General features: G+C 40.8%; 1 protein-coding gene across 1 annotated transcript in view; it reads left to right on the top strand.

Moving 5' to 3' along the window:
- The window catches only part of CPS1 (carbamoyl-phosphate synthase 1), a 177,406-nt gene that overhangs the window by 29,561 nt on the left and 133,645 nt on the right, over positions 1-14,200 (top strand). The window contains exons 3-6 of the mRNA XM_087953795.1: positions 2,983-3,127; positions 3,684-3,773; positions 4,345-4,401; positions 6,058-6,150. Coding sequence (XP_087809921.1) covers positions 2,983-3,127; positions 3,684-3,773; positions 4,345-4,401; positions 6,058-6,150 — 385 coding nt within the window. The remainder of the gene's footprint in view (positions 1-2,982; positions 3,128-3,683; positions 3,774-4,344; positions 4,402-6,057; positions 6,151-14,200) is intronic.

Below are 14,200 nucleotides of genomic sequence, written 5' to 3'. Positions count from 1 at the left end.
TGGTTATGTTTGCCACCTTGAGATATTTGTAAGAATAAAGGTGGGATATAAACAAACAAACAAACAAAAATAAAGTATATTCAAAATATATTTATCATCTTCCACCTTTAAATGATATATGTTCAACCCTGCCAGTTTTTCTATTTCCTTAATTCTACCTATTCTATGCTTTAGAAATATTTAACATGATGGATGAGTTCTTCCATCTGGAACAGAACTTTTGAAATACTGCAACTTAAGGAAACCCAGACCATGTGATCAGTTTGGGAGGATAATTAAAGCATTACTGCCACATTCTGTACAAACTGCTTTCTTATCTGTGAAATCATCACACCATAGAAAGAGCCTTTAGTACTCTTACTGGGATCAGTAGCAGTTACATTAAAGTACATAAATTTGGTTGCAAGGTTTTGCATCTGAAAATAATTATTTGTGCTTCTTTGACATGCTAAATACTAGTTCTTTTAATATACCTGCCAGTTCACAACTGCTTCGTATAGATCAGAATGATGGAGAGCACTACTAATTTTTCTACTGTGATAGATGATGGGTAATATATTTTGCTGCATCACCACTGCCAAGTTGCACCAGAAGGATTAATTTCCCTTCAAGATGATGGTTTATTGGCAGAAATGTTGTTTGCAAACTATGTGTGAGCTTGTTTTCAAATGCATTTGCTCCTCTGCTCCCCAAAATGGATCTCAGTTACACACAGCTTCTCATGAACCACTCATTGTATTCAGAATACGTCTCATAGGAATCAATGTCAGAGTTCCAGAGATTATGTGAAAGTATACCCTGCCAATTTGGAGGATGGCCAGCAGAGCTTGCATGAGCTGTTGAAAAGCACCTTTGGCACAATATAAATCCTGTGCTACAGGTAGTTCTCAACTTATAACCATTCATAACTATTCAAAGTTACAGCAGCATTGAAAAAAACTTATAACCAGTCTTAGCACTTATGTCCATTGCAGCATCCCCACAGTCACATGATCAAAATTTGGGTTCTTGGCAACGGGGCTGTATTTACGATGGTTGCAGCATCCTGCAGCCATTTGTGATCTTTCCAGCCAGCTTCCAACAAGAACAGTCAATGGGGAAAGCCAAATTTGCTTAATGACCACACGAGTCACTTAACAAGCTGCAGTGATTAACAAGCTGCAGTGACAATGACAAAAAAGACTATAAAATTGAACATGACTCACTTTACAATTGCCTTGCTTAGCAATGGAAATTTTGGTCCCAATTGTGATCATAAGTTGAGGATTACCTGTATTGCGGTCACATAGGATAAGCCTAATGTGGCTGAACATGACAGGGGGTTAATACCAAGGCTAGAGCAATCTCCATTAGAAAGAACATAGAAACTGGAGTATAAAGAGGTATGTGATCCAGCTACAAATTGTAAAACTATATTTATTCAAATAAATATGCCTGATCTGTTGGTCAAATCAGAGAAACTCCTTGTGAGAGTTCCTTGCTGGGCGTGAGCCAAAAGCAATATATTTCAAATAACTCTAAATAATTGCAGAACTGGCTGCAGTTATTAAGGAATATGTAAGTTGTGCCTGATAACCCTCCCACTAGTATTTTGCCAATATGGTTACAAGCCACAAGCTTAGGAACAAGATGTCAAACTGGCGGCCTGTGGGCTGGATGCGTCACATGCAGTCCACACTAACCTCAGTTCCATGAAAGGAAAAACTGTTCAATATGTCACATGACGGCAATGTGACGTGGTGATTTTGACACCTGTGCTGTAAGGCATTGTGTTTCCCTGCTCTTCAGATCATCAATATTCAGAAAATATTTCGCCAATCTTTTGGGCCCATGCTTGCAAAAAGGCTGATCTTCCCTGCATATATAGAGACTTAATGCCTTTTTCATACTGGATTTCATAATATTAATGCAGGGAGATACAAAATTCAACAAATTTTAAAAATCATTGATAGGTATATTACATTCTGTAATGATTTGCTTTACTGAAATACTTCTCTGAAATATAGTAACAAATTAAAAGTAGAAATACAATCGTGTAGCCATACCTTTATTTCAATAACTCTTGGCCCAGTGGCTATAATTAATAAAATAGCATTCACACTTAATAGGACACTAGGTCCGCAGTAATAATTTATGTACTTCAAAGCTGCCCAACTAACTTCAACAGTATTACTTTATTATAATCCTCCAGGGTTACAAAAATCATTCATTAAAACTAAGGACCTAATTTGTTTTAGTTATTGGCAAAATCTGCATATCAAAAATTATAAAATCATAGTCTGTCATATTTCAAACCAATTGTTTAATCTGACACATCATTTCTCTCAAGTGATTAATACATTTAATTGTTGATATCAGCCCACAACCATTCTGGATTAGTTAAAGTGTTTTCTTGTGTGCAACAATCCATCTTTTCAAGGGAAGTCTACATTCCATAAAAATGCCTCTTGCAATTTGCTGATATTTGAGAATTAATATGGCAGTTCAATTATATATAATTTAAATAACAATGAAATAAATTTTATTTTGCCTGTGTAAATCATCCTGAAGAATGCTGGTGCATTTGCAAAGACACCAAGAATACTTCATTTTTAAGTATTGTGATATATATCCATATAAAAATGAAGTTCATGAGTTGGAGGGGAACATTTCCTAGTAGCTATCACTTGCACAAAATGTTGTATCAGACTGAATGGGAATTTTCCCTTTCAAATCTTTAGGTACATATTGTATGTAAAGACAATTAGCTGACTACAATTTCTTTCATCAGCCAATCTATCATAATTAATAGCCAAAATGGCAATATTTGACTTCCCCACTCCAATTTAGAAAGTGTTAATATTCCCAGCAAAATCAACAGTTCAATAAAGCAGTTAATCTGGTTTCTTATATTCTATCTTCCAGCCTGCTGATCTGACAGGGGGTATTAATTTTGTGTGGATTTTAATCTAAAAAAATAATTTCCTATTGTGCTAAATGCAGCTACACTGAAAGTCTGACTGACCCCAGCTACCATGGGCAGATCCTCACACTGGTCAATCCCATCATAGGAAATGGTGGTGTCCCTGACACAGCTGCTTCAGATGAAATTGGCCTCAGGAGATATTTGGAGTCTGATGGCATCAAGGTAAGCAAAAAACAAACAAACAAACCCTAACACCTCATTCAAAACCTCCTTGTTTTATTTAAACAAAAATTCCTGGTAGTGCCATTACAAATAGTCTTTAACTTGCAATCATTCATTTAGTGGCTGTTCAAAATTACAACAGCATGAAAAAATGACTTATGACTGTTTTTCACACTCATTCACAATCATTGCAGCTTCCCCATGATCAAATTCTGACACTTGCCAACTGGAATATATTTATAACAGATGCAATATCTTGGGTCATTTGATAAACTTTTGCAACCTTCTGACAAGCAAAATCAATGGAGATGCCAGATTCACTTAACAACATGTTATTAACTTAACATTGCTTGTTCAAATGCAGCTTTGCGTGCTCACGTGCTTGCCTGCTGCTTGTGTGGCCTGGGTCCCAACATGCCACGGCCCTGTACTGGGGGTTGGGGACCCCTGTTCTAGAACATGCCCTTAGTAAAACAGACTTGGAATTAATCCTTCACTGCTAAGCATTATTTTAAAACACTTTAAAAATACTTTAAGAGTCACATTTTCTTCCTAGGTTTCAGGCCTGCTGGCGCTGGACTACAGCAATGAATACAGTCACTGGCGGGCAGTCAAGACTTTGGGTGAATGGCTGAAAGAAGAAAAGGTGAGGCAGCATATATTTTCTATGGAAAATATTTTTATAATGTTAATAGTGATTTGTGTTTTATTGTATTGTAGAAATCAAAGAAGACATCTCTTCTCTATTCTTATTTTACTAGATTACAAAACAACCTGGAAACTGTGTACTTCAGCAGACATTTGCAAGGTTTAAAAAAAAAAACAACCCAGAGTTTTTATCCTCTCTCCTTATAGCAATGGGAAAGAACATAGCTTGATATTACAACTTCTTTCCTGGTTGTATGCAGAGTTCAGAATCTTTGAGATAAATTATGGAAATTATGTGTTATCAGTTCAAATTAACTTTATAAAGTACACTTCCCTTTAAACCCTACCTTCCCTAAGAAATCCATTTCCCAGCATTCTTTTAACAGAAATATTGGCAAGTCAAAAACCTACATGCCTTCTCTTGTGTTACTGATCATGTTGATGTTATGTTATCTATTATATTTGTAATAAATGAATTAATTTAAATAATTAGGTGGAATTACCAGAAATTTCTATTTTTAATTTTTAGTATGCTAGCATTTTTTTTTTTGTTTTATTTTTTTTTGCAGATACCAGCTCTTTATGGGATTGACACCAGGATGCTTTCTAAAATAATTCGAGACAAGGTAGATAAAACGAAGTTATTGAAAAGTCCTTGTAGATGGCTTCTTACAACAAAACTTTCCAAATTAATTTTGGATAAATGAAAACTACAAAATAGTTCCCAAACTTTTGACTTAATTGACTAATCTTCTCTAAGTGGATATTAAAGTAAAAAGCAAAATAAAAAGGTTGACAAGATAAAATATTTCCTTTCTATTGACACTTTTCCTGAGATAAATTGTCAACTTGCTTTTTCCTTGAAAACTGAAAAAACATGAAATCCCCAGATTAAAAAAATGCTTCAAAAGATTAAACTGAAATAATTTAGCACATAAAAATAAAAATCATAAATTTCCTTCAAATATGAAGTAAACCATACCCAAGACTTTTAATATTGAATTTCAAAATGGTTCTTGCTCGGTTTAAGCCAAGTTGAACTCTTTCACCTACATCAGTTATACCTGGAAAAACAGAATAGTTTTTTCTGTTTCTTGATACCTTTAGTTTTTTAAAAAACTAGAAATAATTGGGCTTTTGGACAGAATTCAAGGCAAATATAGATTAACAGTGTTGGAAGGGATCTTGTAGGTCAGGGGTGTCAAACTTGATTTCATTGAGGGACGCATCAGCATTGTGTTTGACCTTGGGGGGATGGGGTGGGCATGGCTGGCGTAGGCATGGACAGCTTGACATCACTCATGTCGGGGCGCCTGTGGTGGCCCGAGCGCTCTGCCAGCAAAAACTGGCTCCCGAGCTCTGTTTTAGGCTGTGACTGCCTCCTACAAACCCCTGCCAGAGAAAACGGAACTCGGGAGGACTACACACAGCTTCGGTTTCACTGGCAGAGGCACCACGGGCCGGTCCTTCGCTGTTTCCAGGGCCATCCCATGGGCCAGATCTAAGCACCCTGTGGCCCAGATCCAGCCCCTGGCCCTTGAGTTTGATACCCCTGTTGTAGGTCATCTAGTCCAACCCTCCACCCAAACTGGAGACCCTACACCATTTCTGACAAATGGCAGTCTCGAGTGGCCTATAGTATACACCTATGAGCACGTCATTCTTTTTTCCTTTTATATTGACCCATATGCATTTTTGTCTTTGGTTTCATACATTTCTGCAGCAATGTAATGGTGCTTTACATACAGTGCAATATACATATACATACAATATATTACATATATTTTTTCTTCTCTTTAAAGAGCGGGCCATGGGAATTATATCAACTCAGATCATGGTGGCATTAAGCCGCCTAGGTCTCTCCCCCAACTTTCCCCCCCAAAATCTGAAGAATTTGGGATTTTGAGACAATTCAATAAGAATGGTGTTATGTCTGTGACAGATTATTTCTGCTCCTTATTTCAGTTGTCTTTAACTTATATATAGAAATATAAAGTAAGGCAACTATTTTAACTTTTAATAGATTTTGGGTGCTCTACATAAGCACTTAGTGCTGACTTGGAACCAACTTTGGACTATTGCAATTACTTTATGTTGAATGATTTTGAGAATTTTTTTTTCTGGCTTTGCTGTGATTTATGTGAGGCTGGAACAAAGATGATGTTTTCTTTGCAATGGAGAGTCATCACAGAATTGCTTTGGAAGTTTGGGAAATAGAAAGCAGTATGAAAATGTCCTTTGTCCTAGATATCTGATAACAATTTTTTTTTTTAATTGAACAGGGAACTATTCTTGGAAAGATTGAATTTGAGGGTCAGCCTGTGGAATTTTTGGATCCAAACAAGAAAAACTTAATTGCTGAAGTATCAACAAAGGTAAATATTCCATTCTCAGTCAGACATTGTAGAAGTACAGCAGTTCCTTCTGTGGTCCTACTTTTAATTATCATGATGAAAATTTAGAAAGCAGTGTATATTGTTTGGGATGAGCCAAGTACCAGCATGGGGCCTCATGATTATGTGATTAGAACAGGTCTAATTTGGAAAGAAGGCCAGGTTATAGGTTCTCATAATCGGTGTATGATGTTTGTTTCCTCTGAAATGAATTATCTTCATCCTGGAAGTGGGGGAGAATTTCTTCAAGTTTCTTGATAACTTGGATATGAAGGAAAGATGTCACAGGGAACTTCTTCTGTTATTACTACACAATTATAAAATTGTTGGGCGGTAAATCTTTTTAATCAGAGACTTTTGTCTTTGTCATGATGGACCATTATCTATTTTATTTATTCACTGTTTTGTTTGAAAAGAAATATGATAGATTTTATTCATGTCCTGCATAAAATTGCATGTCTTAATGAATGGCTCATTTTCCCAAGCCTCTACAAAATGTACTTGACAATCATGCAAATCATGCATGCAATCACATGTGTAACATTACTTCCAAGTTAGAGAGAAAGATTACATCAAGCCCAGTTTCCATTTGGTTAGATTTATTACAGTGAAAAGAGCCAAATCTTACTTTCAAAAATAGTCTGTTGTTTTTAAAAATAAAATGAAATTTTACTAAAACATTCACTTATGAAAACAATTACTCTGGACTTCTTTGAATTTTGCAATTCTATTGAAGATAATGCAAGACTAACTAAATGAGAGAATTTATAGGGCAAAAGGAAATTCAAATGGATCAATCAACATCTTTGTTGCCCTTATAAGGGTCTTCCAGATGTTTGTATAGTAGCTGTTTAACATAAGCTAAGTAGTTTATGATTATGAAATGGTTATGTTGATGCTGATCTGATAATTTTACTTATTTTATCTCAGCTGCCAGTTTTGTGTTTATTGTTAAGTTATTGTTTATGGAATTTTTAATTGTTATTAGTCACCCAGTCATGGTTTAAGTGGGCTGCCATATAAACTGAAATAAATAAGCAAACAAGCAAGCAAGCAACGTCCTAGGAAAATCAGCCTTACACATGAATTTAGGGAGGGAGGGTATGATTTAGTTATATCTATTCATGCACCTGTTTAGAAGACCGATCTAGCATGGGAAAGGAACTTATACATGCTGAAATATTTAGTGAATAAACAATCTTGTGTGGATTTTGGAGTAATGAGACATGTCAAAAACTGAAAGATAATGTTGTTATATTAGTTTTGGAACTACAAATATTAATTTCATTTGCATAAATATGTGGACTTAATAAAACCTTCAAAAATCACTAGAAAAACCAACAAAATTGTGTTTGTTTATTTATTGCAATAATTTATATACAGGATTGCCTTGTCCTAGGACTGCTATACTAATTGCAAATTTTGTGTGAAGTATTCTCCATTATGTTAACTTAGAAAAAGAGAACATGGCAAAAGGGAGGCTTATTGCCAAGGTCTGTCCTGCCAAGCATAATGAGATAAACATTTTTCAGAAGGTAAAGAATGGCACAATACAAATTTATAGGTGTAGATCCAAAATCTAAAATAATTACTGTTTTTTTCCCCCAGAACACAAGCTTACTAATTTCTCAATGAAATCAGATGAAATTAATTAGAGCTCCAATCTCAAATTAGTAATTTTTCAATTAATTTCCCTGAATTAGAACAAATCCTGTTCTCATTAATTTTCCTTTCAATTCAGTATGCCCCATGCAGCAAAATTCTTCATATAAGTGAACAGTAAGCCGTAACTGTGTGATATATTTTGCATTATCATGACAGAAATTAAAGTAGCCCCCAACTATTCTGAAAAAAAATGCAGATCTATAAGTAAGTGTAAATTTTTGTGACATAGAATTCTATTTTTTCAAAGTGATGCAAATACAACTGTATACAGAAGTATATCAATTATATATTTTTTAAACAAGCTGGGATAACAAGCTGGTTACTTTGACATTTTCAGTTGCATAGATGCCATTTGTGAGGTTTAGTTTCCATGATTTTCAAGAAGCTTGACTTAGGTACTCCTCATAAAAAACCCATTCAAGAACATTCAGACTGAGTCTTCAGTTACAGATTTATATTGAACCTGAAATGTGCCAGTTCATATAATTTTTAAAGCGAAGTCTTTCTCCTTTTTCCATTCTCCTGAACAACATGGCATCTCCTCACATTGGTTTTTAACCTTAAGACTATTGCACCCAGAGATGAGCATGTTGGAATGAGTGAAGTTCTAAGAACATTGGACAGCAAAGGGGCTCAGTTCACCCAATAGGATATACAGCTGAGGGAATGAATTTAATGTTTTCCCAAATAGCTAGCTGGATTATTTTCACAATTATATGTAGAACTGATTTCTTTTGCCAGGTAAATGACTATTCTATTTGGTATCTTTTAAAAAATACTTAAAGGGTATAAAATGAAAAGAAGACTCATTGAGATCTAAAAATATATTCCAGTTTTAACTATTTCACAGAATTAATTATCACCTGAAGTGGATGCTGTTGATAATCTGTGCCAGTACAAAGAATGAGTGCTAAAAAGGCACTGACAATAGCAGGTGTAGATGCGAGCTGAACAGAACTCCAGTGATCCCATTATCTTTACAACTTTATTTTATTTTATAGAGTTATAAAGTAGCATCACAAATGAAGCTGACAAGCTATTCAATTATAGCACACAATAATCTTTGTTTGTTTATGTTACGAACTAAGCAAACGCACCGTTTTAAAACCCTAAATAGTTTTACTTCTACGGCAGGCTCGTAATCCTGCACTTCTGATTGGCCCGCGAGCAGTGGATCCTGATTGGTCAATTCTGGCCGATCTGATTGGCTGTTAACGGGCACCGCTGATTGGCCGCTTCCAGCGCGGCAAACTCAAAAGCATTGGCTGTTGTGACAGCAGCCAGCACTATAAAAGGGCTGCTGCTGCCCAAGTATTTTGCTCTGTTCTGAAGTCACTAATAAAGAGTTGAGTCACTACCCGATGCCTCGTCTCCGTTCCTTGCGCCCATGCTCCAGACTTAACACTAGCGACGAAGGTGGGATGCGGAGACATTAAGAGCTGACTGAACACTCAACGAACACTACAGAGCACGTGGCTGAGAGCGCACCGAAAGAAGCGGCAGAATGACCAGCAGTGCCATACCACCCACTCCATTTGACCCAGCAAACGAAGACTGGGACTCGTATATGGACAGGTTTCAGATGGTCCTGGAAACCAACAATCTGAAGGATGCTTCGCCTGGCAAGAAACGAGCTGTATTCCTGACCCATTGCGGGCCTGCCGTTTTCAAAATGGCAAAGGCGCTTGCAAAACCAGCAGAAGTCAAGACAATGGACTGGGACAACCTCACCCCAATCCTCCGGGCCCATTATGCCCCAGCGGTACCAACGCTCATCCGAAGACACGAGTTTTACCAGAGGGACCAACAGGAAGGCGAGAGTGTTGGAGACTTCATCGCTGACCTTAGGAACCTAGGTGGACTCTGTGGCTTCACCAACCTCGAAGAAGCCATGAGAGATCGGATTGCCTTGGGTCTCAAAGACCCCACAACCCAGAGCAAGATAATGGTGAAGGGAGACATCGTCCTTGCAGATGTCATCGCCGACGCTACTGCAGCAGAAGCAACCAGGAAGTCAGCCGCTCGAATGCGCCGAGCAAACGCACCGCACCGCCAACTCGCCAGCGACGCTACACCATTTTCCGAGAGGCACGCAACAACCACTCACCATGAGGACCTCGAATCCTCATCAGAAAGCAAGGAAGAAGAGGTCAACAGACTCAGGTCAGAACGCGACCAGCGGGACCAGCGGAATCGAAAATCCCCGTACCAATGCTCCGGGTGCGGGGGTAGCCACCCGCGATCTGACTGCAAATTTCTAGACGCACTCTGCCGTTCCTGTGGAAAGAGGGGCCACATCGCGAAGGTCTGCAGAAGCAAGTGAGGACCCAGCCCAACCAGGAGAAAAAACAATTTCTGACAGACCGCAGGCACCCCACCAGCAAATCAGGACCGCCAAGGCACTCAATGGAACCTACACTACAGAAACCGAGCACCTGTCACTTCGTCCAGACGTGAAGAGGCACATCAGACTATCATCATCGGCCACGCATCGTCCCTTGATGCAAGGAAAATCCGAGTGAGGGTCACTATCGAGAATCGTCCATGCGTTATGGAAGTCGACTCTGGATCGTCCCTATCCATGGTCTCCTGGAAAACCTTCAGGCAGCTGATCCCTGACATCCGCTGCCAGGACCTCAGCACTCAAAATATCATATTGAAAGACTACCAGGGAAACCGAATTCCGGTTGCCGGATCCAGCGACGTCCAAGTAACATTCAAAGACCACACCGCAACCTTACCTCTGACCATCGTCGATCGAGATCGACCCAGCCTTCTGGGTTTGCAGTGGTTTGCGCTGCTAGGAATTGAGCTAGCTGGCATCAACCAGACCGGGAGCGATGACTGGGAAGCAGCCCTCGTCCAGGAATTCCAGGACGTGTTCAGCGAGGAGCTAGGCAAGTACAAGGGATCCCCCATATCATTTAACCTCAGCCCCGAAGTTGCGCCCATTCGCCTCAAGCCTCGTCGAGTGCCCTTTGCACTCAAGCCAAAGATTGATGAACAATTGGACAAATTAATAGCCAAGGGCGTCTTGGAACCGATTGACCACGCTCGATGGGAGACCCCAATTGTGACCCCCATAAAACCAGACGGATCGTTGAGAATTTGTGGGGATTACTGGGCCACCCTCAATCACGCGCTCCAGCAAAGCGCTTACCCTGTACCTGTGGTCCAACACCTTCTTCATTCCCTGGGAGGTGGAAAAATATTTGCAAAATTGGACCTAGCTCAGGCATACCAGCAGTTGCCCGTAGACGCCCAGACTGCCGATGCCCAGACTATAGTTACGCATAGAGGGGCCTTCAAATGTAACAGACTTCAGTTCGGAGTAAGTGTAGCACCTGGCATTTTCCAGAGTTTGATGGAGAGATTACTGCAAGGCATAAAAGGGGTCGTGCCATACTTTGATGATGTTTTAATAGCTGCCCCTACTAGAGGCCTGTTAGAAAAATGACTCAGAATGGTTCTACAAAAATTTAAAGACACTGGCCTGAAGGTCAAGAAGGACAAGTGCCAACTCTGTACGGAGAAGGTTGAATTCCTGGGCTACCTTCTTGACAAACAGGGAATTCACCCTACTGAAAAAAAACTGACCGCAATAAAAAACGTCCCAAGACCTAGGAATAAAACAGACCTCCAAGCCTTCCTAGGACTCATTAACTTTTATAACATCTTCTTGCCCCAGAAGGCGACTGTTGCTGAACCCCTGCATAGGCTCCTCGACAAGAAGGCTTCCTGGGTCTGGGGACAATGGGAAGAGCGTGCCTTTCAGCAAGTCAAGGACCTTTTAACTTCAGATGCTGTATTGATACAATACAATGAGACTTTACCTTTAACCGTCACCTGCGATGCCTCACCGTTTGGGGTAGGAGCAATCCTGAGCCACATCCTACCAAACGGTACTGAGGCACCAATTACGTTTTTTTCAAAGACTTTATCAAAGACTGAGAGGAACTATAGCCAACTTGATAAAGAGGCCCTCGCTATTGTAGCTGTGATCAAACGATTCCACGAGTATGTATATGGAAGACCCTTTTCCATAATCACCGATCACAAACCGTTACTTGGCATCTTAGCGGGAGACAAACCAACGCCCCACATCTTATCGCCTAGAATGACGCGTTGGTCGGAGTTCCTAGCCGCATACGATTACCAATTGCTACACCGCCCGGGAAAAGCCATTCCCCACGCTGACGCTTTAAGCTGCTCACCTCTACCCGAAGTCATAAACGATCCAGCTCCAACCCTAACTACGCTACAAATCGAAACCCTTCCTTCTCCACCACTGACTGCACGAGATATCGCCTCGGAGACAAGGAAAGATCCTTGTTTGGCACGAGTCCTCAGCTGGGTAGAAAGAGGTTGGCCTGACAACGAACCCAACGACACCTTCAAACCTTTCAAAAACCGCCAGACAGAACTCTTCTCACAAAAAGGATGCATATTGTGGGGGGACAGAGTCATCATTCCAGAGCGGCTACAGCACAAAGTCCTGAAACTATTGCACGATGGACATCCTGGCATCGTGCGAATGAAGGCACTAGCGAGGAGCTACGCTTGGTGGCCAGGTATAGATAAGCAAATAGAAACTTGGGTGGCCACTTGCAGCAAGTGTCAGGAAACTCGCTCAGCTCCAAAAGCCCCGCCAACTGAATGGGAAACACCCCGGGGTCCCTGGTCCCGCATCCACATTGATTTTGTGGGACCTACCAAGGGGCATACATTTCTCATAACTGTGGATGCCTATTCCAATTGGCTAGAGGTCCACAAAATGAAGAGCACCACCACAGAAGCAGTCGTCAAAAAACTAAATAAACTATTCGCTACACATGGGTTGCCAGACGTCCTGGTCTCAGATAATGGACCCCAATTCACTGCTCTTGCATTTGAACAGTACCTCGCAGACCGGGGAATACGCCACGCCTTAACTTCGCCAGCTCACCCTGCGGCCAATGGGAGGGCTGAGAAAATGGTCCAATTCGTAAAGAAAACCTTACACAAGATGGAGAGAGGAGATATCGACGAGAAAGTGACCAGGATGCTCCTCCTCCAACACATTACCCCACACAGCACCACAAACAAAACCCCAGCCGAACTCCTGATGGGACGGAAACTTCGCTCACATCTTGACCGCCTACATCCTGCCTACACGCCAGAACAACCCCTGGGGTCCAGCAGCAGGTATCGCACATTCAAGGTAGGCGACCCAGTTTTTGCGAAAAACTTCTCGGGTGACCCATTGTGGGTCCCCGCTACTATAACTCAACTTACGGGGCCCCTTTCCTACCATTTACAAACTGCTGATGGGAAAATGTGGAAGCGCCACATTGACCAACTTCGTCCAGACAAGCTCCTACCCCCATCACAAGCCCTGAACCTCAAACCTGGGGGGGAAGGGAAAGCGAGGGGGCCGAAAAAGAGCTAGCATAAGACCCGGGACTCGAAAACCAGGAGTCAACGCAACCAACCCCGGGATATTCACCTTCCGAAGGAGGACTGGACCAGATGACTGCCTCGCCACAAAGCAGCACTGCGATAGCAACTAATCCAAGAAATTCAGGGGCCAGTCTTGACGGGAGCAGGGATGACAGCCCCGAGTCGCCCAGCGTAGCAGTTGACCCAGCCGTGCCGTTGAGCTCAGTGAACAGCCCAGCGGAACCAGTCTGGGCAAGGACTGTTGGAGCAACGCAGATCGGGCAGACAGGTGAAACGACCTGCCTATTTGAAAGAGTACATCACCCCACCCCTCAGACGGAACCTAGGGGGGAGGGATGTTACGAACTAAGCAAACGCACCGTTTTAAAACCCTAAATAGTTTTACTTCTACGGCAGGCTCGTAATCCTGCACTTCTGATTGGCCCGCGAGCAGCGGATCCTGATTGGTCAATTCTGGCCGATCTGATTGGCTGTTAACGGGCGCCGCTGATTGGCCGCTTCCAGCGCGGCAAACTCAAAAGCATTGGCTGTTGTGACAGCAGCCAGCCCTATAAAAGGGCTGCTGCTGCCCAAGTATTTTGCTCTGTTCTGAAGTCACTAATAAAGAGTTGAGTCACTACCCGATGCCTCGTCTCCATTCCTTGCGCCCACGCTCCAGACTTAACAGTTTATATTTAGAATTTAGAATTATAAGTTTGTCCAGCTCAGCACTTCCTCTGTCAAGAAATAGTTTTCATATAAATCAATTTATGATAACATTTAAGAATTTTTATTATCAATAATAGGTTAGAAGAGTCTGATAATATTTTAAAAGAGGCAATAGGCAACTCTTGTCAGAATATATTGAAACTGTGGAACAAGTTATTTAATTTTCCTTATTTCTTTTTCTGCATTTTCAGAGTCTGGGGACTAGAGTAAATTTAATAAT

Source organism: Notechis scutatus, chromosome 1 (assembly GCF_049901735.1).
Source record: "Notechis scutatus isolate UNSWTSFEM ecotype Mainland chromosome 1, rNotScu1.2, whole genome shotgun sequence".
NCBI lineage: Eukaryota > Metazoa > Chordata > Lepidosauria > Squamata > Elapidae > Notechis > Notechis scutatus.
The sequence above is the reverse complement of the archived record's forward strand: the minus strand, read 5'-3'. Positions and strand labels throughout refer to the sequence as shown.